At 36.2% G+C, this 27,892-nt stretch overlaps 2 protein-coding genes across 2 annotated transcripts in view; one reads left to right on the forward strand and one right to left on the reverse strand.

Moving 5' to 3' along the window:
* On the forward strand, window positions 1-18,960 carry LOC123505231 (mediator of RNA polymerase II transcription subunit 24-like). The gene is made up of 21 exons (XM_045256413.1): window positions 1-645; window positions 1,655-1,780; window positions 1,996-2,097; window positions 2,866-2,949; window positions 3,225-3,375; window positions 3,741-3,843; window positions 5,527-5,701; window positions 6,000-6,156; window positions 10,189-10,375; window positions 10,500-10,635; window positions 10,787-10,918; window positions 12,497-12,601; window positions 13,292-13,458; window positions 13,925-14,102; window positions 14,753-14,862; window positions 15,473-15,562; window positions 15,855-16,047; window positions 16,246-16,387; window positions 16,668-16,771; window positions 17,107-17,313; window positions 17,646-18,960. The coding sequence occupies exons 1-21, from the start codon at window positions 535-537 to the stop codon at window positions 18,000-18,002; spliced, it is 3,117 nt and encodes a 1,038-aa protein (XP_045112348.1). The 5' UTR covers window positions 1-534; the 3' UTR covers window positions 18,003-18,960.
* Window positions 18,214-27,892, reverse strand: part of LOC123505236 — a 23,258-nt gene continuing 13,579 nt past the window's right edge. Inside the window, 4 exon segments of the mRNA XM_045256424.1 lie at window positions 18,214-21,293; window positions 23,181-23,310; window positions 25,896-26,076; window positions 27,833-27,892. The exon segment at window positions 27,833-27,892 is cut by the window's right edge and continues 118 nt beyond it. Of these exon segments, the coding sequence (XP_045112359.1) occupies window positions 21,111-21,293; window positions 23,181-23,310; window positions 25,896-26,076; window positions 27,833-27,892 (554 nt within the window). The 3' untranslated portion in view covers window positions 18,214-21,110.

The following is a 27,892-nucleotide window of genomic DNA, read 5'->3' on the forward strand; positions in this document are numbered from 1 at the left end:
CTCCCTAGTCCCTCCACCTTTCCACCACACAACACATCGTCGCTCTCGCCAGTGGAAATTGATGTGTTCTCTGCCTGTTGTTTTCCGTTCTCTCCTTGTGCAGGCTGCTGAAAGACTGAGAATGGAACACTGCGGGGAACAAGACCTATGAAGCGGTACAAAGCGTAAAAGGTCACAAGAAGAAGAAGAAGCCACCCTGACGGCGCCCTCCATGTAAACAAACGCTGGGCGTAGAATGAGTCGCCGAGTTGGTGATCGCTTGCTTGATATATGTTTTGGAGGGTGCATAGTGTGAGAGGGAAAGAGTAGAAACTGAGAAAACTTACAGGAGGAGACATGCAAGGAACCGTTGTTAGGAAGACTTGCTCATAATCAGTATTTACGTCATCTGTGGTGGTGTTAGTGTTGTGAGCGGCAAGGCAGCTGCTATAGTCAGTTTTGTAAAGTATAGAGGATATCAATGTGCAGACTCAAGAAAAGGCCGTAAGCTTCTCAGAATTACCGGGAGAACTATCACACAACACTCATCTCACCATGGGTCTGGAGCCAGTGACGAGCAGCAAGGCGGGCACCATCCGCTCCCTGCTCATCCGGGCCTGGAAGGAGCGCTGGTCTGACCTGCAGTGGGGAATACACATCAAGACGGTACACCACATTTGTTAACACTCACCATATGATTGCATTTAGTCGTTACTCATCTATAAGACCTGTCCATTTATTTCATTGACATTGATAATTTTTCAGGTTGTATTGCCTGCTTTCATATTTACTTGTTGCATATAGTGGTCATTTGCTAAATTATCAGAGTAGGATAAGACATACAATAGGTTATTGCACTCTGTTCCAATTGTCTATTATATTCTATGTTTAATGATGTGGCGGTTATTTCAGTAAACAACATCATGCAGTTATTACAGGTTAAACTTGTCGGCAGATTTAGAAATATTTTAATATTCACTATTGAGTTTTGAATAATAAAATGCAGTACTCCTATGTTTTCATTGATTTGATTATTGTTATATATATATATATATATATATATATATATATATATATATATATATATATATATATATATATTTTTTTTTTTTTTTTTTTTTTTTTTTTTTTTTTTTAGGAGATAGTTTGCTTGAAGGAATGTTCAACTTTGTAATGTAATACAATACATAGGTAGGGTGATAGGGGGATGTCATATTATATTTAGGAAAAGTCATGTTTAAATCTTGAAGGTAAGACTGGGTCAGAAATAGCCATCAGGGAATGGGATGCTTATTACACACCTAGCTCAGTTTTGCAGGAGAAAACTAAATGCCTCTTTTATTACCATTCAACATATTTTTTTATTTTCTTACAAATCACCCCCATAGTGAGGTTATTTGTACAAGATGCATATGCATTTTTCATATGCACCTCCCAGTCCTCATAACATGATTACAAATCCCAAGACGAAACACATCTTTACTCATCTCAAATTAATGACCATGAGTTATGAGATATAACAGCCATGTAACATAACCTCTAAATTTATTTCTGCAGTAAGTCTTATTTGTCTAGTTACATAATTTTTATATGAGTTTATACTACCTGTATTTGTGAAACTATCTTCTCTTTAAATATGTCTAAGGGAATCTGACAGATAGGGTTTATGCTGCAGGTTTTGCCCCGTGCTGTTAGTGGTGACATCTACCATTTGGCAGATTATATTCTCCAGCAAGCACTCATGGGACCCCTGCCCAACACCCTCATCCTCTCTTACCTCAGGCATTCTCTCAGTTCTCAGGTAAGTAATTTGTATCCTTTACATACCTATATTTTTATCTCTATGTGTTACTATCTTTCCTTGTGCCAAAATTTTGTTATTGTCAAAATTTGTCAAAATCCTTAAGATTTCTTTTTATTGTTTAATTCATAAATTTACTAACATAAGTATCATACATATTTCCACAGGAGGAGACACTCTTGAAACAAACTGTATGCTTGCTTGTTTTTCCTCAGATTGTGTCCTATGGAGGTGTAATTGAAAGTATCAGCAAATATGATGGACTGCACAAACCTCACTGTGTCCATGCCTTGCTCACCCTCTTGCAGTCCATGATGGTGAGGTTTTATAATGGTTTTATTAGCCATTTATTGAATACTGTAGAATTATAAGTGTTTATAGGTTGATTTCCATTCCATTGTAATAGTGGTTTTATATTTCTTTAATTAGGGTTTATATCTCCATTATAAATTCTTTCTAGAGGCTGCTGACTCAAAGTCGTAAGTCATTAGTGTCACCATGCTGGTATAGATATAGGGTAAGGCTTTACAGTTCCTTTATTTACAGATGAAATTATTATCAACATAAGACTGCTAAGATAACTTTCATTTTGCAGGAGCTTCTTACCATCAAGATCTTTTTACATTAGTGATTATGAAACAAGTTTGGTCTCCTTGGGATTTATTGATGAACTATTATTTTTGTTTGTCTATTAATGCCTGTAAGTTGCTGAAAATGTGCACTATAATACAAATTGATGTCCTTTATCTTAGTTATATTGTTTCATTTATGTGTTTAGTTTTATATATATATATATATATATATATATATATATATATATATATATATATATATATATATATATATATAATTAGTTGCCCTTGGTCAAGTCTGTATCCATGAGGACATGTTTATTGTTTACCTACATTTATTTACTTGATTTTATTTTGTGTTATTTTTTCTTTTTTCTTTTTTTCCTTTTCTTTTCTTTTCATTTCTTTTCTATTCCTTTATTTTCTTTTTGCATAAAGTCACTGGCCTAGGGCAACAAAAAAGAGAATAAGAAAAAAGGCCAACTTAAATGCCAATTTCTATTTCTTCTCAAGAAAAGTGTATCCTGTCGTGGCAAACCAGAAGACTGTCTGATGCTTGCAACTTCCATTGTGGATGGGGTGAAGTGGCTTGTGCAGGTGAGTTCAAAAATAATTTTGATGGAGTTTATGCATGATTTTGAAGTGAGCAAAAGTAATAATTAGATATTTATTGGATATTTGAAGTATAGAATTTTATTTGTAACTTATTTAATTGTTCTGTTATTGGTCTTTCTCTCATGATAGCTTTTTGTGGTAATATAGTAATTTTGTCATTCATATGTGTTTGAAACTCAGGTTTCAAATAAAGTATTTTTATTTAGGTTTCCAAAAGTGACTAAACTGTTGGACTTGAATGAATTCATTATTTTCAGGTGATGGGGTGGACTACACAACAACTGTTGGATCTGCGCACAGCTCCTGAACATTCCACCAATCTTAGTCTGGCTGCCTCAATTCTCCTCGACATCCTCAATTCTCCTTTCCTTACCTGCATGTTGGAAATTGGTCGACGAGAGGAACCAAGTAAGGAAACATTTATATACTGAAGCTGTAATGAAATGTGCAAATGAATCATCCTATGCTAATCACATACAAGAGAGCTAAACTTTACTCACACAGACCACGTAACACTTTCTTCAAGCTTGCTTTGTATTCTTTTGTCTATTTAGCATAATTTTTCTCCATATTTTTAAATTGTTTTCATGCTATTGTTTCCTTGAATATATCGCAATGATTATGAAGACTCTTGCCTAGAAATTTATAAATCTGAATATATGAAACAACAGTGCTCATCTTTCTATGCCATGGTTTAGTTGCTTTTCATATTACTTGACAGAATGCACGGTTTTGTATATAATACAAATACTGACAGAATTCAAATTCCCCAGGTACATGGGGAACCTGCATAAAGAAAATGGTGGAGGTGGAAACTCTTCTGGCTGGATCTGGTGGAGTCATTGAGAATAAAGACATTCTCATTAAAAGTGTTTGGTTAGTGTGCAGATTTGTAATTGTGTATGGAAGACAATATATCAAGTATCCTGCGATTTCCTTTCTCAGAGTATTATTTCTTTTAACATGAATTTGCTTTTACATCAACAGCCATAGTGACTTCATTATTAGTGCAGATTTTGCAGATTTTCAGCAAATATCATAGACTATGTGATATATGAGTACTTATTTTTTTATTTTGTTTATTTATTTATTTTCATTTATTTATTTATTTTAATTTTAGTCTTGACACTAGTAAGAAATTGTTGTTACAGGAAGAACCATTTCATGAGTCTATCCATATACTATTTTGCTTTCACATCCTAGCTTTTAAGATGGAAATCATTCTTAGCTTCAGTGGACCAGCTTCAACTCCATTTCTCACGCATATTGGTTTACTTATGGTAGTTTCTTAAATACAAACTCACAATTTATATGATATTTGCAGTTATTTCTAGGTTAACATGCAGGCATTCTTTGTAGTATTAGATTCCTATCACTGGGTTCAGACTTCAGGAACTTTTACTAGGTATTCAGCATGAAGGGCAAATATTCAGTGTGATTGATCTGTATCACCTGGAAATATACAGTGGAGACTCAACATTTGAATGTCTTAATAGTCAAACTTTTCAATACTCGAACACAAAAGTTTGATTTAATACTTGAAAAAAATACCTGATAGTCGAACATCCGCACACGTTGTTGTAAATAAAGGATCCTTAACCTCTCCCTCCCCCTCTCCACTGGTTGTGTTGCTGTGGTCGTCAGAATAACATTCTCATGCATTGTGTCTGTAGTTTTTCAATTATAAACTTACATTAAAACCAAAGACTGATTAGTGGTGAAAATATCTTTGAATCGAACGGCCGCACTCAAAGCTCTGGCCTCTCCCTCCCTGCCGTGACCATTCTGTTACTGTATTACCAGTAAGAAAAAATTGCCGGTATTCCGGTATACCAGATACTGGTACTCATCCCTAGTCCTGCCGCAGTCTTGAGAAAACCAACATTCTTCTGCATTCTGTCTTTAGTGTTTCATTTAGAAACTTATAATGGCAGTAAAGAGGCTTATTAGTGGTGATAATAAGCAATCTAGTGAAAGTGCAAGTGTTAGTGAGCCACACCCCTCCACTAGTTTGTTCAAAGGAATCACACCAGATGTTTTCATGGATAGTGACTTGTTTTCTAACGACCTCCCCTCCCTCCTCCTCCCCACCCTTCTCCCCTCCTCTTCTACATTATCCATCAACAGCCTTCACTTACAGTATGTACAAATAAAAAAAAAAAAAAGATTGAAAATTTTGTAAATTTGAGGGTTTTTTAAGGTTAGAACAAATTAGCTAATTTATAGGTATCAATAATAAAACTTTTTGATACTCGAACAGCCATTTGGAACGAATTAAGTTTGAGTATTGAGTCTCCACTGTAGTACAGCAAGCTTTTGTAAACTAATTACCTTTTAGGTTGTTAGCTAGTATATCCTTTTGATATCCTATGTTAAACTGTGTAAAGTGATGATAATTTGTATATAATGCTAGAGGTTTAGTATTTCTAGTGTTTGATTTTAACTTGTAAAAAAGTAGTGAACAACATTTTTGTGTGTATACAAGCAAAAGAAGAGATGAGATAATCAAAGAGATGAGATAATAGATGTGACTAGAATGAAACAATGATCTCATTACAGCCAGTTGCGGGACCATCAGCCTCTTGATAGCATTGGCAATAAACATAAGTTTGACAGCAGCACCAATCCCATGTGTCATGCCATGCACAGCCTTGTGATGCTGGAAGTCATCACACACACCACTCGGGAAGCCTCAACCTTTGCTCATCAGCTTTTGCTACTACAGCAACTTCAAGTAAGTGACATTATTATTTCTTTTTATGACTATTGTTTATTTATTTGTTTTATTGGACTATTTATCTTGTTCATATGTATACATTGATTCCTCACAAACTGAAGTTTTATGTTCTTAAAACTATCCCAAGATCCCTAATTTCAAAATTATTCAAAATGATCTTATCTATTTTATTTTTTATATTTATTTATTTATTTATTATTTATTTATTTATTTATTTTATTTATTTAATTATTTATTTGTTTATGTTTATTTATATATTCATTTATATATATTTATATATTTTTTTCTCAATCAGGGACTCAGCACAATGGAGCTGTATTTAGAACTTCTACGAAGCAGTTTCCTAGGTTTGAGTTGTCCAGAGTATCACCCATATCAAGAACTGAAGTGGGTTGGCTTCACATTCATTAAAGTCCCCACTATCCTGTACACCATTCATGTGGCACTCAGTGGTGAGTTATAAGTAATCTCTAGTAATGAAATTGATTTTGGCATGTAAAAGGAAATGCTTTATATATCATGAGGACTTACATGATGTCTTAAGTCTCTTATGATGGGCAGTAGTAAAAACAAGACGCATACCGTATTTTATGGCTTACAAGACGCACTTTTTTTCCTAAAATATACCCCAAAAAATACTAGTGCGTTTTCCAAGATGAATGTTGTATTGTAAGGCAGCATCCAACCTCAAGTGAGCTTGGACACTTGACAGATAGCGACCTGAATTTGTATGTTGAGTCATTACATTATGATGTTAGCTTAAGTACCATTTAATTTAGCCTTTTATATTATGTAAACTCAGTACTTAGGTGTTACAAGTATTCACAATACCATAATCCTTCCTGCAGCCTACTCAGCGTGTGGAGAAAACGGGCCGCTCCCTCGTCTCATTGCAACACACACTTACATGCACACGAACGCACACACATCATGCCAGGTGCCTTTATACCTTTATTAATAGAACATCCAAGTGGCTTACTCATTCAAGCAAGAGTCAAAACTCCACTTGTGAATTTTATTCACATTGATAAAGCCTATGAAGCACGACTGCAAAATAAAATAAATACAAACTGCAGCACTGACATGTTTGGTTTCGGCGATCGTACAAGTGATTCCATAATGTAAACAACAGGTCCAATACATGCCGTCGCCCGCCATTAAAACAAGAAGAGATGGACTGTTTCACTGTGTATATGTATTTACCTATGGTGTTTTTATTTACATAGTTTTAAATTTGTGATGAGTGCTCCGGCAAATTTGTAATGAGTGGCGAAACAATAGTGTCTTGCAGACTCCTTGCTTCTGATGTTTTTGTGTTCAGTGGTTGGGTATATGGTGAATGCGTTCTTGTATGAGAATAACTTTTTTTTTTCCTAGAAATTTCTTTCAAATATTAGGATGTGTCTTCCAAGATGCAGCGTCTTGCAAGCCGTAAAATACAGTATATGTTCTCACTCACAATTATATACACAATCATCTCTATCCTTTAGTGTGCACATATCTAGGAAGGAAAAGGGACAGTTCTTAGTGGTCTTAATATACTTTTCATTAATCTAAAGAAGGAGGATCCATAGTATGACATTTATTCAGTTATGACAACTCAGAGATATTATCCTGAGGCTAGGCTGTAATGAAATTACTTTATTATTACAGACCAGTCATACTGTTCTAAGTATCCCTTGGAATAGTGCTACACTTAGGATACTTAGTTGTTGATGTGAAGTCCATCTAATGTGGCCACTGATGGTAGTGGTATGCAATGAAGTGTGAGTTGGGTCCTTAACACCTTGAGAGCGTTATAGGAAGTGCTCGTGCACGGCAGGTTAACTGAATTCATAAGCTGGTATAGGTACTGAAATTCCAAAAACCAGTTATTGATTTTGCATCAAGGCTGAGATATTATCTACATTTGAACCATAAATAATTATGTCCCGGGCACAGCATCCCTGGCACAGCTTGCATTGGGGCTTAGAAGTTTCTCCTACCCCTTGTCCTATGCTAAAGCTACCCACTGTCTATGGCTCCAGATCCATAAGTTCTCTATTTACATTTATTTTATTTTATTTTATTTATTTTTTCTTAAGGTTAAAAAGAAAAAAGGACCACTTTAATGCCAGCTTCCTTAAAGCTCCAAAAAGCATTACCTGAAAGTTTGGGCCAAATGCCTTGAAACCTCCCTCTTAAAAGAAGTTAAGTCATAGGAAGATGAAAATTCAAAAGCAGGCAGAGTTCCAGAGAAAGGTATGAATGATTGAGAGTACTGGTTAACTCTTGCATTAGAGAGTTGGACAGAATAAAGAAGACAGAAGAAGAAAGTCTTGTGCAGCGAGGCCGCAGGATAAGGGAAGGCATGCATTTAGCAAGATCAGTAGAGTAGTTAGCATGAAAATAGTGATAAAAGACAGCAAAGGATGCAACATTTCTGCAGTGAGTAAGAGGCTGAAGACAGTCAGTCACAGCAGGCGAGTTGATGAGACGAAAACCTTTTGATTCCACCCTATCTAATAAAACTGTGTGAGTGGAGCCCCCCAAAAAACATGTGAAGATTACTCCATACAAGGATGGATAAGGCCCTTGTACAGTGTTAGCAGTTAGAGGGGGCGAGAAAAACTGCCGGAGATACTCTGGTTCATATTGCTTGCTAAGGGGATTGATAAATGCCTGAGATAACTAAACATCCTATATTGCTCCATTGCTCCCCAGCCACCACCACCTAGCTAATTTACTAATACAACGATACCATGAAGTTAATCATCATTATGGTACTAATTCTACTGTGGCTTGTATGAGACAGAAGTGTTGGATTCTTAAAATGAGACAGTCTGTAAAGGGTCATAAGAAAATGTAGCTTATGCAAAAGACAACAAGGTAAACTTTACTATCTTACTGATGCACTGCCACTCTCAGAATTTGGAACTAGCATTAGTAAACCCTTTAGTGTGACAGGAATTTATTTTACAGGTGCTCTTAAGATCAAAAAGGAAGATGGTCAGATTACCAGGGCATATGTTGTTTTATTTACATGTGCCACCTCCAGAGCTATAATGTACATCTGGAACTGGTACCTGATCTCACCAGTCAAAACTTTCTGAATGCCTTTAGGTGATTTATAAGCAGACAGGGTCTACCCACAACTCATATTAAGTGATAATGCCATGACTTTTGTCACAGTAGCAAGTTACATGGAGGAGCTTATGAAAGATCCTCATGTAGATTGTCATTTAACTTCCATTGACTGTGAGTGGAAATTTATCCCAGCACGAGCATCCTGGTTTGGTGCTGTATTGGAAAGATTAATAGGAACTTTAAAGGCTGGATTGAAAAATGTACTTGGCAAGGTTTTGGTCACCTTTGATGAGCTACACACTGTCATATTAGAATTAGAAGCTACTGTAAATGATAAACCCTTAATTTATGTAAGCAGTGATCTCAGTGACCTAAACACAATCACCCCTTCACAGTTATTAAGAGGAAGGAGGCTAAAAAGCTTTCCTGCTCAACATTCATTGGAAGAAATATCTGACCCATCTTATAATTCAACATCACATATAAAAGATAATTATCTATGTAAATAAGATATTAAATGATTAATGGAAGAGATGGGCTTCAGAATATCTATTATCGTTGAGGGAATCTCATAGGTGAATGATCGCCAAGACATGGCCATGAGCCGGGGATGTTGTCCTTATTCATGACAATGGACAGTGGTCTTGGTGGAAACTTGGTAGAATCACCACCCTACATGTGGGAAGGGACGGGTTCATCAGGTTAGCAGACTTAAAAACCTCGCCTGGCATAACAACTCGTCCTGTTGCCAAGCTGTACCCGCTTGAACAGAATCTGGTAGATGGAGAAGTTTCTGTTGATGACTCGTCTCCCCAGGGGACTGTCTGCAACCAAAGACCTCTGTGGTAGGCAGCATTATGCTCTGCAGGTTTATAGAAGTCCCACCTTAAAACTGGCTAACTTTAATTTCAAGTTTCCGTGCATAGGTAGTTTTCTCGGTGGTGGGAATATGTTGTAATTATTCTCCAACAAGGGAATGATTGGGTATGAGACTGTTTGGAATTTCAGTACCTATACCAAACTTATAAGTTCAGTTAACCCGCTGCTCTTGACTACTTCCTATAAGGCTTTCATGGTGTTAAGGACCCACCTCACGCTTCACTACATACAACTCTACCATCAGCAGCCACATTAGATGGACTGCACATCAATAGGTAAGTATCCTAGTGTAGCGCTATTCCAAACAGTCTGATAACCAGTCATTTCATTGTTGAAAAAATTATTCCAACACAGTATTCATAGATTTTCATGACATTTGGGCATTGTGTCTGTTATCTTATCCTGTCTTATGCTGTTATCCATTTTGAAATTCTTGACATTAGAAAACACAGCTTAAATTTGATTATATTGAGTTTGTGATAGAAAAGGATTAATGTCAGAATTATTCTTATTGCTATTGATGATGTTACTGATTTTAGGAGAATCAGGAAGTGGTGAATCAGAAGACTTACTCAATGCTTTGGAGCGCATCTCCCAGCTAACTGTCCTGCTGGATCAAGTTGACTTGCGCATTAACTGCAATTGTCTTGAATATCTCCTGAATGAACTGGTAAACAAGACAAGTCTTATATCTGAGAGGGATGCTCAAGCCATCATTGCAGTAAGGTAATGGGTTTTGGAAACATTTTTTCTTGTCATCAAAATTGAATAAAGAAAATAAAGAATTAAACAAAGATAAAATTGAATGTAGCTAAAATGAACAGCTTCTCTCATCAACCTTTTATCACAGAGTTCAGGAGTCTCAAGTGCTGGCCAACATTCAAAACAGTGATGCTCAAGGCCCACATCCTGGCAATCCTAATCTAATCCTGCGTGCCCAACCTACCGTCACCAGCATTCTCAAAACCCTCAGCAACAAGAATCAGGTCAGATATTGAATTCTGTAATAAGTCCAAATATTTGTTATTTATTCTTTTTTGTTGTTTCTTTCTAAAGACATAAATAAAATATTGTGTACCTTTCTACATTGATACCTATGTAGAGCTTTGTTTAGATAACTTTATTTTATTTTGTCAGGACTCAGTCTTGCCTGTAATGAACCTGCTCATCAGTGGCAAGAGCAGGGACTTGCTGCTGGCTGCTGCTGCTGCATCAGGAAGTCTCCATATATTCGCACAGAAATTTGTGAAATATAATGAACTTAGCATGGTAAAGTTAATTTTTGTTTTACAAAAAGTCATTCTTTTATTATCATATTGATGTGAAAATGAATTTGTATTTTGTTATGTAATTGGATATGCTGTTGAGGTAAAGATAAAGCATAGTAGATGTGGGCTTAGCTGCAGTTTATCATGTTATTCATCTCCCATTTTCTTGAGCCTCAGGTACATGAATAAATGTCTTTATCCTGGATATGGAAACATTCAGATAACTTTCATCATATTCATCCTGCTTTCATTATTTCATTATTTTGAAATGCAGATATCTTGTATACATGTATCCTCCTCATCACCTGATAACAACTCGTGGGGCAGCATGGCTATGTCCAATGTATTTATTATGTACTGCCTTGCTTTCCAGATGCTTCAGAATGTTTTAAACTATAAATCTTCCATAGTCTCTATTGGGAATCAGTACATGCATTAGTTTTCATACCTAGCATACTTGTTAGCAATCAGTAATAGGAGAGATAATAAACTGTCAAATTTTCAATGTACTCTGGCTGCTTTAATTCAAAAGTTGGGCAGCATTGTCATGTGATACAGAGTAGTCCTCTCGAAATAGTATGTTACAATGATTGATTTACCATAATGTTACTCCTATTATTTTTCTATTGTTATTTTACTATGATATTTCTTTATAGTTACTTGAGTTTATATGACTAACAATTTTATCAACCAAAATATAATTACCTAATGTACCAAGCTCTTTAATTTTTATAGACTTTAATATAGCACTAAATTTTTCACCTTGCCTGTGCAGAGGTTAATGCTTCACTGTGCAGTGAAGTGTAGAACAATTTTTTTTGTTCAGTTTTCTTTATGAAGAAAAAAAATATTGGTAAAAAACAAAATAGCCCAAGGGTGCTGCAGTGCTTTCATCACAATGTCCCTAAGCTGTGTCTTGCCATAGCCTAAACATGGTATGCCTTTAGACTAAAAAACCTCCTCATTATTATTGTGTGGGTGGCAAGTGACACTCATTATTAGACTTTTATTTCTAAGTTATGAAAATAGTCTATGGAACTTTATATGTTCATGTTTTTTTTCTATAATAGAAAAATTATGTTACTGACTTTTGAGTTATTGATTGAGGAACAAAGCTATTTTTGTCCCAGAAATACAGATGGTATGAAAAGCATAATGCATATAGTATATAACTTAAAGTTTACTTTTAAAGCATTTATGTCATAGATACATGTTTAAGAATATTCTAGGTATTTCAGTATCTCAGTAGGTGATTGTAGAATATCCAAAATATACAATATTAAGTAGACTAACTTTTCTGTGGAATATGATATTTGGTAAATCTGGTATCTTTTCTCCTATTAATGCTTTCTAAGCCTCCCCATTATTACCTGTTCAGAATCTCCCACAAGTCTTCATTAATGATTGGTTTAAAATATTCACTGTAAAAGTTTTCAGATGTTCCCATTCATACCATAGCTACATTACTCAAATAATAATGATAAAAAGATGGGTCACCTAAGCTCATTGTGCCCATATGAGAGTAATCATAATTTACATGGTATCTCAGTACATTTCAATATTTATGTGTTCATTTCAGGATCCCCAGCCAGGCGAGACTTCAAAAATGGCTATGAACCGTGCCCTGATGTTTGATATCTCCTTTCTGCTGCTGTGCCACATTGTTCAGCTTTATGGCATTGATGTGAGTTCAGCACTTGTTCACTGCCTTGCCATTCATCAATTTATTTGCTTAGATATATTTCCTTGCTTCATTCTTGGCATTGATGTTAGTTCAGCACTTGTTCAGTAATTGTCATCTGTCCATTTATATGCTTTGAAATCTGACCTTGATTCATTGTTTAGCTCTACAGTATTGATATGAGTTTAAAGTCTATTCACTCTACTTGTCATACATCTACTTATGTGCTCTAATATCTTGCTTAGTATAAAAAAACCTTCATTCCTCTTTATCCAAATATTTCTTTGCTTATTCAGTCAAACACTTCTACACCTCTTCCAACATCACCTTCACACTTGTACACCTTTACCTTATCACTTATCTTCAGAGTGGTTGATCTTTCTCATTATGATTTTCAATTTCGCTCTCATACTTGTGTCTTTCAAAAATTTTAACTCAGTATGGTTTTAGCATTTATATCACACATGATTGTTTTCCTTTCATCTTCAACTCTTCTAAACATTTAACTTCTCCCAGGATTTGTCTGTGAATGTGTGTGAATTAAATGTATCAGACTTGTTAAATTTCACTGGGTACAAAGCAACATTGTATTGTCCTTTTCACATTTTAACACACACACACACACACATGCACACACATAGTTTTCCATAAGTGTTAAAGTTGTCCCCCTTCATCTATGGTCCATGTTGCTAGGTGGTGGTGTCAGAGAAGTGTGAGACTTTTGTGGAGCAGTGGATGAAGGACAACATGCCTGAGCTGGGTCGGGTGAAGGCGCCTCTCATGGCCACACGCACTGACCAGAATGCTGTTGAGGAATTCATTCGACAAGTCAATGTGAAGGAACTGGAGATCAAATATAAGTGAGTTCTGTGGAAGTTTCATGATTAAGAAAAGCTTTAAGGAATATCCCATTCTTTATTGTTTTCTGGAGACGAATGATTATTGCTATTAATTGTGGTCAGCTTTTGTAATATGTTTAACTTATGAGAAAACATATGGAGATGTTTACAATGTTATGTGGCAAATATCTCATATTTTGTGATTAAGTAGGGGGATGAATGTGATTGTGTTGTCAATATTTAATTGTTTGATAGGTTCGAAGGAGTGATCATAGGTACTAAACAAATCACATTGTACTCTATTACTTATTGAAGTATATTAAGAAAGAATTATAATACAATTAATTTGATTTTTTTTTTTTTTTTTTTTTTTTTTTTTTTTATATTGTACTGTTTTTCCATGTCAGTTAGCTTTCTGATTGCTATTTTGAAGAATGGTTTACTATCATTCATAAGATTTTTGTCATGTGGTAATATTGGCCGTCAGTTTGATGCGTTGGAGTGAAGTGTGCCAAGTGGCAGCCGTGGCCTTGAGAGAAGTAATAACAGCAGCCCAGCAAGGAGCCTTTCCCATACAGCATGTCAAGGATCAGCTTGATCGCCTCTGCTACCACCTCTGCAGCCTCCCCATCTGTGTAGCCACCTGGCTCTGCTCCCATGTACAGGTGAATAAAATTAACCTCAATATTTTTCCATTTGTTTTTGAAATTTTAAGTTAGATTTTGCATACAGAAGAAGATGGTTCAGTGTCTCTGAGATGTCAGGTCAGAGTACTGCAGCTATTATTTTAAGTCTCAGTTTGTGTTCAAAACAAAAAAAATTGACATATTCATATCACACATTATAATAGTTTATCAATGGGTGTAAATTCTTATAAGTGATTGAAGTAAATGATGATATCTATATTTATGAATATATATTGTTCTATGTATCTTCAGTTAGTATGATACACTTGTTGAATTTTGCAGGTTCATTATACACTTGCTTCTCTCACACTTCACTTTGGTCATGCACTCTTTTGATGACACAGCAAATATGTAAATCTTACGGACCTTCTACCGTCATTTTCAACATGTTTTGTGTAACTTGCAAATGCAAATGTGAAAGTGGAATTGCCAGTCTCTTGTTTCTACCAGAGTGCAAAATTACATACTCATAACTTTGCCTTATTGCTTACCTCATATCCTTACACTGCTATACAATTATATACGTATTTGGAAAAAAACATATGGATATGCATAATTATTGATTTTTATATATTGATTATTAAACATTTCAAGTGGCATACGAAAGTCTTCAATCGTCTGCTTTTCAGGTTGTGGATGCAGAACAAGCAGTGGAACCTCTTAATTTCCTTCATTACCTCCAAACTTCCCTTGGAGAACATGACCAGACCACCCCAACACTTGATAACTTCAAGGACAGGCAAGTTTGTGTTCAGATGCCTTTGTTAGGAAAGAATTATTGTATGCAGATAAGTCTGTTAGGAAGATATAATATGTTTTCATGAGATATTTACTTCTTTATCTTTTATATTCCTTTTATTTTTGCATTTTTAATTTTTGTCTTTGTTAATTTTTTATGAAGCTTATGAAGCTCATCTGTTGAATAAATGATTATCACTTCATCTGTTCTCTGTCTATTCACATCTGTCACTTATTTCAAGGAACTTTTCACAAGGAATGGTTATAGCAGAAGTGTCCTTGCTTATTTAGCTCCTTGGATGTTCCAATCTCCTACATCTCTTTTCAACCTTTTTTCTCATATATTAAAACACTATTCTCTCATTTCTCTTGAGTCTGTCTTTTATCTTCTGAGGGAGGGAGCTCACTAATACTGCACTATATTTTAGGAAAAAATGGTCATGGAGATTGTCAGGATGAGATCAAAATACCAAAATCAGTCCTGATGTATTGAATTGCAGTAATCATTGACCAAAGAGTAATTGCAAAGAATCAAATCATATTTGTTCATATTTTAGATCCAATCATCTACTTACAGCAGTCATTTATGATGTGCTTGTGTTGTGTTGCAGGTCAATGCTAATGTTGCAGGTCATAGAGAACATGGTGCAGGTTATGAAGGGTGGCATTCAGCCCACCAGTAGTTACACTAATGCCAATAGGTAAGATAAAATTAATCATATGTTAAGAGGTCTAATTTTTCATATTTTCATTGATGATAATTTATTTTTAGTAAGCTGTTTATTTGTATATGTTTAGAGTATAAGTACAATTGAATTTGTACCTTAATTCCGTTACAAACAACTGATAAGTTTTGCATCACACAGAAAGAATAATTTCTTGTGGCAATTTTTTATTATGAATTTGTTCATATTTATTATTTACCTACTTTATTTATTTTTCATTTATTAGCCAAACATTTGTTTTTATGATATGTATGTATGAATTCTTCAGAAATAGCAACTTGGGAGCAGGAGAGGCAGTACCTTCAACATTCTTGTCTTCTGATGAACCTCTGTCCCATTTGCTTCGATCTACATGGGACCAAGTATTTCCAGGAGGAGTGATATCTCATCAGGCACTGGCCACCTTCAGGGACCTTATGAGGCTTGGTGGCACCAGGTGGTTTGTGTGTGACATCATCAAAGTTAGTATTGTTTTCAAACTTATGCTTTGAAAAATTATAATAACTTCATTTTTTTACACTTGAAATTCGGCTGCCATAATACTGTTTTTCAACAGTTCCTTAATTCAATCTACTTTTACAATAGTATCAAATACAATAATTCAGGTAACACATTTGTTTTGATGTATAACTCACTTTATTTTATTGCCAAAAATTCAGGCTGGCATGCAAAGCGTCTTCCACTCTGACCTCACCCGGGCCATGGATCTGATTTACGGATTGCTGCACCAGGATGTTGTGGGCTGCACCCTTAGTCTTTTGGTTCATGCTTTACCCTTGTATATATCTGGACCTTGTACTGGTATGTTGTCTGTCATTATGTATGTGTAGTAACTATGGCTTGAGATAAGTAACATTGTTTTGGTGCATGTGAAAATGATAATTGATAATTTACATCAGCATTGTATTGTGTACATTTAGCAAACCTCTTATGTGCTACTTCTTATCATATGAAATCATGTTTGTCATTAATTGGCTTTTTTGAAGATTATTGATAATTTTGTGGAATGGGCTAACAGATTTTTCACTGAAGGCAGCATCTCACAATTATTGTACTGTTAAACATACTGCCTCCTTCTCAGGTGAGCTGATAAGCAAACCCCGTACTGAAGCTCTGGCACGCCTCACAGTAAGCATGATCATATCTGCCTGGCTGGCAGTGCAGCAACCCCCAGTCAAGAATGAGGTGAGGTCAAGCTACTCCCATCACTCAATAAAAGTTACTCTCTGTATATTGTCCACACCTTATATTATCATTATTTAAAAGCTAATCATGTGTCACCTTTAGAAATTGTGAGGAAGAAATCTAAATGATCAATGACATAATTAATGAGAGAAATTATATACTTGAAATTCCATGACTCACTTTACTTCTAACAAAGTCTTTCAGTGATAAGATTAGGTCCTGTGCTATCTGAGGTCCTATAAATCTTTTTGTCATGAATGTAATTAATCTTTTCATATTATTATAGATAGGTATGAAGCAATGTGGATGATAGTTATGTCTTCATATCTTGACAGCCTGGAGCATCCGTCACTATTAATCTAGCAAACAATGGAAATGGGAGCCGGAAGAGAACCTACCACGACCGAGAACTGGAAGATTTGGAGTCTGATTTGCAGCTGCACTCTGCCGATCTGGCTATTGCTCGGGGAACTCCAGGGCTCACCAAGGATGGAACCTCATTGTTGGTGGCCGTCCAATCTCTCTTAACTCTCATGACACAGGTATGAAGCCTCCAATAGTATTTCTGGGATAAATTAATGTTAATTAACAAATTAAATGAGCAATCTCCTTTGTTTGTAAAAATCATATTTTTACTAAGAATTAAATTCTTTTTATTCTTTATACTTACTTCTTACAAATGTGAGATATGAATAGAGAAACAGGTTATTAAAAAGAAATTAGAAAAAGACTTTCTCTTTCTGGTTTTATGGAAATGTGAATTTTCTTAACAATGATTCCTTTTTGAGTTCTCTTGTATCAACAAATACAAGGACACATTCCATCCACAATGCTTTGTTATGAACTTTTCTTAAATAGTTCCCCGGTGTTTCAGGTGAGCCGTGCTGGTGTGGTAAGCCCGGTAACGCAGCTGGTGGTGAACATCTTACATGAACTCATTGCTGCTCCATACAGCCACACCCTCCTCACCCTCACACCACCAGCGTTACTTCCAAACCTTGTGCCACTTCTATCTCCTCCAGATGCATTCACATATGCAGAACTTCTGGCCATTACTGCTCCCAAGGCACCATCTTTGCCAGAAATAGGCAAAGAATTTGTTGGTGATTCCATTGGCGCTCAGACTCCAGCACAAGCAGCAGGGGCAAGACGAGCAGCAGCTAAACTCTTGTGTGTCCAGCGTAACTTATGTCTTGCCAGTGAGTCTGCCCTCTACCCAATCATTTCATAAACAATATGAAATTTCAAAGCCAAAGTACCTGATAGCCTGTTTGATGACTGCTTTTATTCATGCCATCTTATTTCTTATTTATGAGATGTGCTAAATTCAAGTCCAGGAAATAGGTGATGGTGCTTTTTTATTGAACTTAAAAAAGTATTATATGCATTAATTTTTTTCTATGATGTGCATAATGAAATGTAAGGAAAAAGACCAGTCAGCAGAAGAATTAATATTTATTTTACATTTTGGTGATAAATGTATAAATACTAGTTTCTTCATAGTAATGTTTTGACACATGAACATAACATTCTAAAGTGACATGAGTTGGCTGAGTGGACTACGTGCAAAAATACGAAACATATTGGTGGTTTCAGTCATACAGCCAACCATGTCTCACACAACCCTTCAAGCGATAAACAGAACACAATTTCCACAATTCAGAAGAAAAGGAACTCCCTTCTCTGTGGAAAGATTGCTACAGCTTGTTTACAGCTCTATATTTGCTTACAGGTATATAAAATTGTTTTGTGCTCCTTTTTTTTTTCTTTTTTACTACTGCCACTGTGCTCATGTCTAAGTTTTTTTTGAAAAGGAAAGTCTTTTTCTGTGTGTGTGAAGGAAAATCACTTATGTTTTGCATCTAGAGGAGCACCACCAGTACAGTATGAAGTAAATTAAATATGATTTTGTAGAAGTAAAATGGAATGGTTCTCTGTTGGCAGAAGTGATTCAGATAGTAATTTCCTACATGTATGTGCTTTTTTTCATGAATTAGTGTTGCTGTACCTGATTTCTTTAATGATTCATATGCTATTATGATAATGATAAATTAATGTGCCTTTGATGTCTTTATTAATATATTGCTATCAGAAAGTAAGTGGCAGTGCAGCTAGATGTAAACAACATATGGAGGAAATTCAATGTCACCTTAAATGAGATCAAATACATATCACATTTATATTTGTAATTTCTGCTGTTTTATTTATATGACAAACTTGATGCAGAAAGTCAACTGAGAAGAGAATAAGGCGTCCACCCAAAAGTTTTGCTGAGATGTACACCCCATAGGAAAGACACTCACACAGTCACTCTTTTTTGGCCATATCATCTACTTTACAGCACACTAGGTGTTTACCTTCAGCATAAAGCAGTTACAAAAACAATTATAGCAAAAGAGCTGTAATGATGTCATATAGCTACCCATGTTTTCATTGTTTGTGGTCTACTGAAATGTAAAAGTTATCTAGCCATTCAATTTTGCAAGGCTGAGCAGAATGAACAGAGTTTTGTATGTATCATTAAGGCCACAAGTTCAACAAAAATATACTTGTAGTACATGAATATGCCAAAAATCATGAAATATATAAAAAATATGTTTCATATTGTTGGTTCTACAACTATGGGAACTTCTGAAGTTTCCATAGTTGCCATGACCATCTGAGCAGGTGCAGATGCATGTGTATTGTACGAATCAACCAGGTAACGCAGGAAACATTAATATCATTGTATGAGCGGCAGTTTCTGTGTTGAGAGGCAGCGTCCCAGTTTCTGAGTTAGTGGTGTAGATGTTGAGTTTGATATTTATACGGCAATACAAAAAATATATATAAAAGCCTTGTGCAAAAAGCTTAGATTCCGTAAAGTTTACTTCAAATGTCTTTTTATTACCTTTTCAGTGAACCAATGATTTCTGAGAAGTAATTGTCTTAACATGGGATGCAGCAGTATACTGGCAAAATCATGTGTATAATCATCTCAAGCAGTTTACTCAAAAAACATTATTATTTGCCTCTTGATAAATGTTTTGGTATACAAGATCATTTAAAGAATATCCTCCCTGCATTCAAAGTAAGTTTAGAATATAATAAATGTTGTGTTCTCTCTCTCTCTCTCTCTCTCTCTCTCTCTCTCTCTCTCTCTCTCTCTAACTTGGTTTAAAAAGTCATGATAAAATGTAATCAAAGCCAATATATATACTGTAATGTGTGCAGGAGTTTGTGCACATCTTAGATACACAAGACACTGTACAGAGACGTCTATGAACACTGAAGCATTGTAGTTAAGTACTAGACTACAGTACGAGCAGTACATCACATTCCAGAAATTTTTCCCCAACATATGAAGGGTTTTTTTTTTTTTTTGTTGTTGTTAATTGAGAATGTCCACCAATAACACTATTGCTAAGATAAATCTTGAAGGAGTTCCAGTAGGCACCAAGTCTTGGCAGACACCAAGCAGAAGTTACCAGACAACATGCATGACCTTTTTCTGCTGGTCTTTAACTGTAGCATATTTTGTTTGCTGAATGCTTAAAGTAGATTCATTCCTAATCTAGCTTATTTTCTCTCAGTATTGTGATAAGAAAAAGAAAATAAAGAATAGTATGTAATATATAGTTGTACATAAAACCCTGATGAGTCTCTGGTCTCACTAGTACCTCTGGAAAGAGTATTTACATTGCTAATAATGACTTTCCAATGCTTTTTGTTAGCCCATCCCGGGAGAATGTAACTTGATTGACCGTGCATGGGTTTAATCACTGAAACTACAGACAATGCAATGTAATATTACATAGGACTTCTAAATTGTTTGCTAGCATATATCTAACTATAAAATAGATTAAGCTGAAGAATGTAAACAAAGGAAATGTGCCTCGATTTGACACAACTACTGATTTCGAGCCTGGCATGGTCGGCCATCCATGCAATTACAGTATTTCGTTAGGTAACTACTGTTTCTACTCTAAAACTGTGTTTCCTGCACTCAATAGGTATACTTGTCATTCTGTTCTTGAAATGAGACCGATTCTCAGAAGAGTTATATGCAAATTGAGGGAGATGAACGCTAATGACAATATTTCATCGATAAATGACTGTACATCCACGTTAAGTTAATGATATAGAATTAGAATCTTCAAATATTTAGTTTCAGTGATTAAAATTAAAATTCTATCAATAAAATAGTCACATTACTCATAGAACAATAGATTATTTTTTGTGGCTCTTCGCAAGTCTTCCGTGATACCTGAAACAATCGAGACCGAGTTCTTCAACTCGTGGACCGCTTGCTCCCAGTCCCAGGAACAGCACAGTGTGGCGGTGGAGGTAAAACAGGATTTTAGTGCGTTTTGTCATACGTATTCTTGTTTTTGTACCCGCTGACGTAACCAGAGCCATCTTGTACGTCCTTCCTTCCGGCGATTCCCTTGCCTCTGCCAGTGGCGTCAAATCGGAGCTTGTGGGAGCCTGTGAACTTCTTGGTGTCTGTGAGGCGATCCACGGCGCTGCTCTTCACCACACTCTGAGGGAAGGATGGAAGCAGTGAGTATTTCTTTATGTTGTTTCGAGATGAGTGGAGACTCTTAAAACTCTTATGTATAAATCGTTCAGGATATTTTAGTTATGGGTAGATGAAAATATATTTAACCTATTCATTGTTTCGATTCGAGATTGGTGTACATAAGTTCTAAGTCTGCATTACTTGATTATTAAAAAATGTTCTCCGTATCGTTTGGTTTTACCAGCAGCATGTCCCAATAAGCCTTCATTGCAAATTGTACAGTTGCAGTCACAAGTTGTGTCCTGCATCGTCATAATGAATCGTAACTAGTTCACTTGCTCAAGTTCAAAGGTTTGAACCGTGCGTCGTGAGGAGAGGAGCAGGCGAGTGACGGCGGGAGGGGAGGAACCTGCCTGCTGACTATTAACGACTTGTTATGTCGAAGCAGGACGCAACTATGATGACGATTATATCTACTTGGTAGTAAACGAAGGCGTCCGTGCTTCCCTCCACGAGAGAATGACTGCTTGATGTATCAGTAAGTGTGCTTATTAATTTAATATTTATACAAATCATGCAGAAGTGAGCGCCAGGTACCGTTATTATCTTCCATTATCAGCAAATAGCATCATAATACAGAACAATATATATATATATATATATATATATATATATATATATATATATATATATATATATATATATATATATATATAATAAATCTTTAGAATACGTTAGGTTAGGTTTTTCTCCTTAGATTTTTTTTAAGATCGCCATATCTCGCTTCTTTTGGCTCCCCACCCCCACAAAACCCCGATTTCCCACGTGTCCCCAAGCATGTTGGGGGGAAGGGGGGTAATAGAAAAGAATATGTAAGGAGTTGCTGTTCTATAGATTTACCGTTATAAGTAAGCCGTTTGATTTAATTACAAGTATGACATCAAACATAAGGCGTGTTCTTGATGGCCTGAAACCACGTAAGTACGTAGTTATGCTATCAATGGCGCATCTGCTTCTGCACATCAATACGTGTGCTTCCGGAGGCATACCTGAACATAGATAGGTTTGCGCTTTGAACAAAACAGTTATGGTGCAGCCGGGGGAAACTGAGTGGAGTTTACAATGACAGGCCAATCACTCGCGTCATTTCGTAAAGTAAAAATAATGATCCCGACCATTTTCAAAGTGTGTCACACTCTCACTTCCACTATCCACGAAAATATTGGCAAACTCATGGATAGCGGAAGTGAGTGTGAGACACTGACTATTTACAACAACACCAATGTATGTTATGGTAGAACATCCACCCGAGTTGATACTGACGTTATGAGGCTAAGGTTAGGGTACATGTATTGTTGGCAGTATACCACTAGTCAAGATGGCATACTCTGCAAGTTATGTAATGAAGAAAACTTTCATACTTTGCAACACTATGTTTTTGTCCAAAAACTGAAGAGTTCAGGGATCCTTAGATCAGTGACGCAATCTTGTAAGCTTGTCACTTGATAAATAATAATATTGTGCCCAACATCTTAAAAAAAATACAAATACTTTGCCTCAAGAGTTTAATTTATTGTAAATATATAGTGTTCATATATATTTAGTTATAATTTTGTATGTTAATTATTGTGTAAGGTCTTTCAAGGTCAGCTGGGTAGGCTTCTCAGCATGCTGACTGCCCCGTTTGATGTTTTTAAGAATTTGAAGACAAGAGAGACGATTAGCATAATTTTCAAGATTTTTTTCCTGTAATAGAGTAAAAATCTTGTTAATCTGTCATTAAATAAAAAAAATAATAAAAATAAACCGATAAGCGTCAACTTAAAAAAGAGGGTTTTCAAAGAAGTGGAGGTGTGTGCAGTATTCCTTCAGAATCACTGTCCAGTCAGCCAGCGTGTAGGTACTCACCGTGGTGCCAGACGTGCCCGGCGCCCCGCAATCCTTTAGCTTGGTCCTGATTGTTCCCGCGTCCACTTTCTTAGATTTCGAGATTTCGTCCAGGTACTTCTCAAATTCCGTGAATGTGATTTTCTTAGTCCTGTGGTAGTGCAGGGAGACGACAGTGTACATGTACAATATGTCTAAATGTTTGGGAGAATATGATAGAAATGTTCATATGAAGCTCAAAGGGTTTCTTTCTTTCTATCTGTTAATAATAACAATAATAATAATAATGATAATAATAATAATATTATTATTATTATTATTATTATTATTATTATTATTATTATTATTATTATTATTATTATTATTATTATTATTATTATTATTATTATTATTATTATTATTATTATTATTATTATTATCTCTCTCTCTCTCTCTCTCTCTCTCTCTCTCTCTCTCTCTCTCTCTCTCTCTCTCTCTCTCTCTCTCTCTCTCTCTCTCTCCACAAAATATTGTCAACCTCCCGACAGTTAATGACGCAACAGGCAGCTCCACCAGGCAAAGGTATGATCTCCGTGTCCCGAGAGTGAACACCCAGTCTGGTGGTCGCGCCCTCCATGTGCGAGGCCCTTCCCTTTGGAATTTACTTCCTCAACAAATAAAGACAGCAACAACTCTTCAATCATTCAAGACCAAACTTAGGCAGTTCCTCCTATTAAATTAATTAACATTGTAGTATTAGAAAAATAATATAAACTTGTAATTTCTAGTATCTCTGTAACAAACTGTGTATGTGTGCGAAGGGTTTGTTTATCTGATTGTATATATGTGTAATTCACTGTTTGATCTGCTGCAGTCTCTGACGAGACAGCCAGACGTTACCCTACGGAACGACCTCAGAGCTCATTATTTCCGATCTTCGGATAGGTCTGAGACCAGGCACACACCACACACCGGGACAACAAGGTCACAACTCCTCGATTTACATCCCGTACCTACTCACTGCTAGGTGAACAGGGGCTACACGTGAAAGGAGACACACCCAAATATCTCCACCCGGCCGGGGAATCGAACCCCGGTCATCTGGCTTGTGAAACCAGCGCTCTAACCACTGAGCTACCGGGCCGCCGTGTGTGTGTGTGTGTGTGTGTGTGTGTGTGTGTGTGTGTGTGCGCTATCACTATTGATAATTATAATCACCATTATTTTTATGCCCTATTATGTACATATATATGAAGAATAACCATTGTAAAAATGGAAATAAACATTTTGACTTTGACTCTCTCTCTCTCTCTCTCTCTCTCTCTCTCTCTCTCTCTCTCTCTCTCTCTCTCTCTCTCTCTCTCTCTCTCTCATTTTCTTCTCCTGAAAAGTGACATGTGAACAGCAACAACAACAACAATGATAATCATAAGGTCCTGTCGATGGAAGTAGACGGTTTTTTTTTCTTGTTTCTTTTGTTTTTACAGCAGGTTACTTTATTTTTATAAGGACACTTCACGCGCTTCAGACAACGCAGGTTAGTCTGAAGTAACCCTCAAAGAATCGATGAGCGTGAAATGTGCTTATACACAAAAATCTTTACTTCTGTGTTAGCTTTCTTTCTTTATTAATGTCAGGGCTGTTTTGTTATATTTATTTGTTCATTTATTTATTTATCTGTTCGTTTGCTTGCTTAATTGTTATACCTATTTTCTTAATTAACTTTATCTAAATTCCTCCAAAAATATTAACCCTTCAGTGCTATGACACGTTTTCATATTCGTTTTGCCTATTATTTGTGATTTTATGCAACTTCAGGAACTTATGTGGGGATTAAAATAGTGAAGATAATGGAATTAATCTTCTGACTTCCATAGACCATTCCTAATATACGAGTACATAAAATAATATAATCGTACCCCAAAACTCGTGGTAAAAATGCGTCTAGTACTGAATGGGTTAAGAGTCACGGCCATTACCGAAAGAACCCTTATTTCAGTTATCACATTAGTTTTATCCTAAATACTAAAATATTATTTATTTATTTATTTTTATTATCAGCTCCATTTACTCACCACGGCCTTTTTTTATTCTTCATGTGCAGTGTTTTGACTGCAGAGATGATTTTTTGTAGTTTGAAATAGTCTGCAATACATAATCGAAGTGTGTGTGTGTGTTTAGGCATCATCAAACGATGTCTGTGACTTAAAATACTCCTTGGGTGAAAGAGAGTTATTACGATATATATTTTAGTATTGAAGGCTTATGATATATAGTAGTAGTAGTAGGAGGAGGAGGAGGACCTAGATGTTTTATTCTATTTTCTTTTCTTTTTACGGTGAAAGGAAGTTTAGGAGAAAATATCCCAAGCATCAGGGGAAGCATTTGTCGTGTAGTGGGGTCGTGTAGGGCTGATGATGAGGCTAACTTCCTCGGGCAAGCACTAAACTAAGCCTGTGTGGGACTGAAAGGGACTGAACTGTGGTAAAAATGCCAACTTTGAAGGATTTACAGAGAGAGAGAGAGGAAGAGAAAGTAGATAGAAGGTAAAAAAAAAAAAGAAGGGAGAGTAGGGTGAGAGTGGCTTCCCTAAACCTTTCCTCTTCTCCCCTCCTCTCTGGACACGCCTGTACGCGGCTAACGAATACAATATTGATGTAGGCTGGCTCTCTCTCTCTCTCTCTCTCTCTCTCTCTCTCTCTCTCTCTCTCTCTCTCTCTCTCTCTCTCTCTCTCTCTCTCTCTCTCTCTCTCTCACTTGAATTTGTTGAAAGTGATGGCGGTGTCGGTGGTGGTGATAGACTTGCCGTCGATCACCTTAGCTTGCTTGAACCACTTGTCAGACTGGGACAAGGTCAGCATCTTCCCGTCGCTCTTCGTGTCTCCAAATTTGCTAAAGTTGCGAAATTGTTCCTTCAACGTGATGGATTTGGGCGTGCCTGTGTTAAGAGGAGGTGGGTGGGAGTGTTAGCAGCGTGGGAGCATGGTTAGGGAAGTCTGGCTATTTTGTGGTTGGTTATGTGTGTGTGTGTGTGTGTGTGTGTGTGTGTGTGTGTGTGTGTGTGTGTGTGTTTGTTATTCTTTGTCTGTTTGTCAGAGTCTGTATTTTTCTTTTTTTTTTTTTTAGGCTGTGTGTGCGTGTTATTTTTGTCTGGGCATGTTTGCGTGCTCTCTCTCTCTCTCTCTCTCTCTCTCTCTCTCTCTCTCTCTCTCTCTCTCTCTCTCTCTCTCTCTCTCTCTCTGCCACCAAAGGATAAGAAGAAGGGATCTTCGAAGTAGCAGACACTCTAAACAGACAAACATTGCTGTAAAGTGTTGAAGAATGTTGTGAAGCATCCTTAGCAACAAAAGCCTTTATTTATTCCTAAAATGTGTAGATATCCTAGACCATTACTCAAAAGGTGTTATCAGCTAAAAATACTGATTATCACTCGGCTATTTAAGGAACATACTTATTTTTAATATGTTATTCAGTGTTACATAAAGAAATCAGTAAATTGCAGTTGTTGATGCATAAGAGTATCAGATATTTAGATTGTGTTGAAAATACGTGTAGGTACTGGTAACACTAGTGAGTTGTGTTATTGGTAAACTAGTACAGATATACAGAACATTTTAACTATGGTACTAATTAAATTGAAATCGTTAGATATTGTGCTACATATACATTGCCCTATCCTCTCCCATAAAAATAGTACATTGTCCAGATCAGTGCTGTCTTTAGTTTCAACAACAATAAAATAGCAAAAGAAAAGAACAGATAGGAAACAATTACTCTTTTTGTTTAATAGTTTTTGCTACCTTTTGTTAGATCTTCCTTACATAAAAAAGGAAAAAAAACATTTGAAACTTTACAATACCTTATCCTCTTCTATAAAACATTTAAAACACTAAACATTTATCTATAGCCAATATATGGTATATATATTTTTTAATAGACTTTACATTAATGGCTAGCCTTTAACCTCTTCAGTACCATGACACGTTTTCATATCTTCTACTTACTACTTGGTGATTTTATAGTTTCAGAAATTTCTGTAGGGATGAAAACAGTGAAGAACCTGGCTATTAATCTTCCGACCTCTCTAAATCCCTCCTTATGTAAAGAAAATCGTGTAATCATACCCAAAACGCATGGTAAAAATGCGTCCCAGTACGGAAGGGATTAAGAAGCCGTAGCTTCATATAGTTTTTTTTTTTAGAGTGTAGCATCATACTGTATTCTCAAACACTTAATTGCTTTAACTCGACTCTAGTGGAAGTTTTGGCTTTTCAGTGTTTGTAGTGATGATTCTACCATGACGCTGTTTTCTCAATATAAAACAAACACCTAAAAAAAAAAAAAAGGATTTATGAGGCATTTAATTCTTTCAGTACGTGCACATGTTTTCATATATATTCTGCTTACTATTTAGTGATTTTATATAGCTTCAGAAACTTGTGTGGGGATTGAAATAGTGAAGACTTTGGTCATTAATCTTCTGACTTCCATAAACCCTTCCTAATGCAAATAGAATCGTCTAATCACACCCAAAACCTCAAGGTAAAAATGTGCCCCAGTGCCAAAGGGGTTAAGAACTGTCTAGCGAGAGACCAAAGCGTTTCAGAATACGGGTGGCGATTTGAGGTGGTGCAGAGGTGATGGGTGAGAGTGAGTGTGTGGGGTGGGGGTGGGGGTGTTGGGTCTTGCATCACCTGAGTCATCGCCGTTTTCCTCAGGTTTGGGCTCCGGCGTGCTGGTTCCTGCCGACGCCC

Source organism: Portunus trituberculatus, chromosome 17 (genome assembly GCF_017591435.1).
Source record: "Portunus trituberculatus isolate SZX2019 chromosome 17, ASM1759143v1, whole genome shotgun sequence".
NCBI classification, from domain to species: domain Eukaryota; kingdom Metazoa; phylum Arthropoda; class Malacostraca; order Decapoda; family Portunidae; genus Portunus; species Portunus trituberculatus.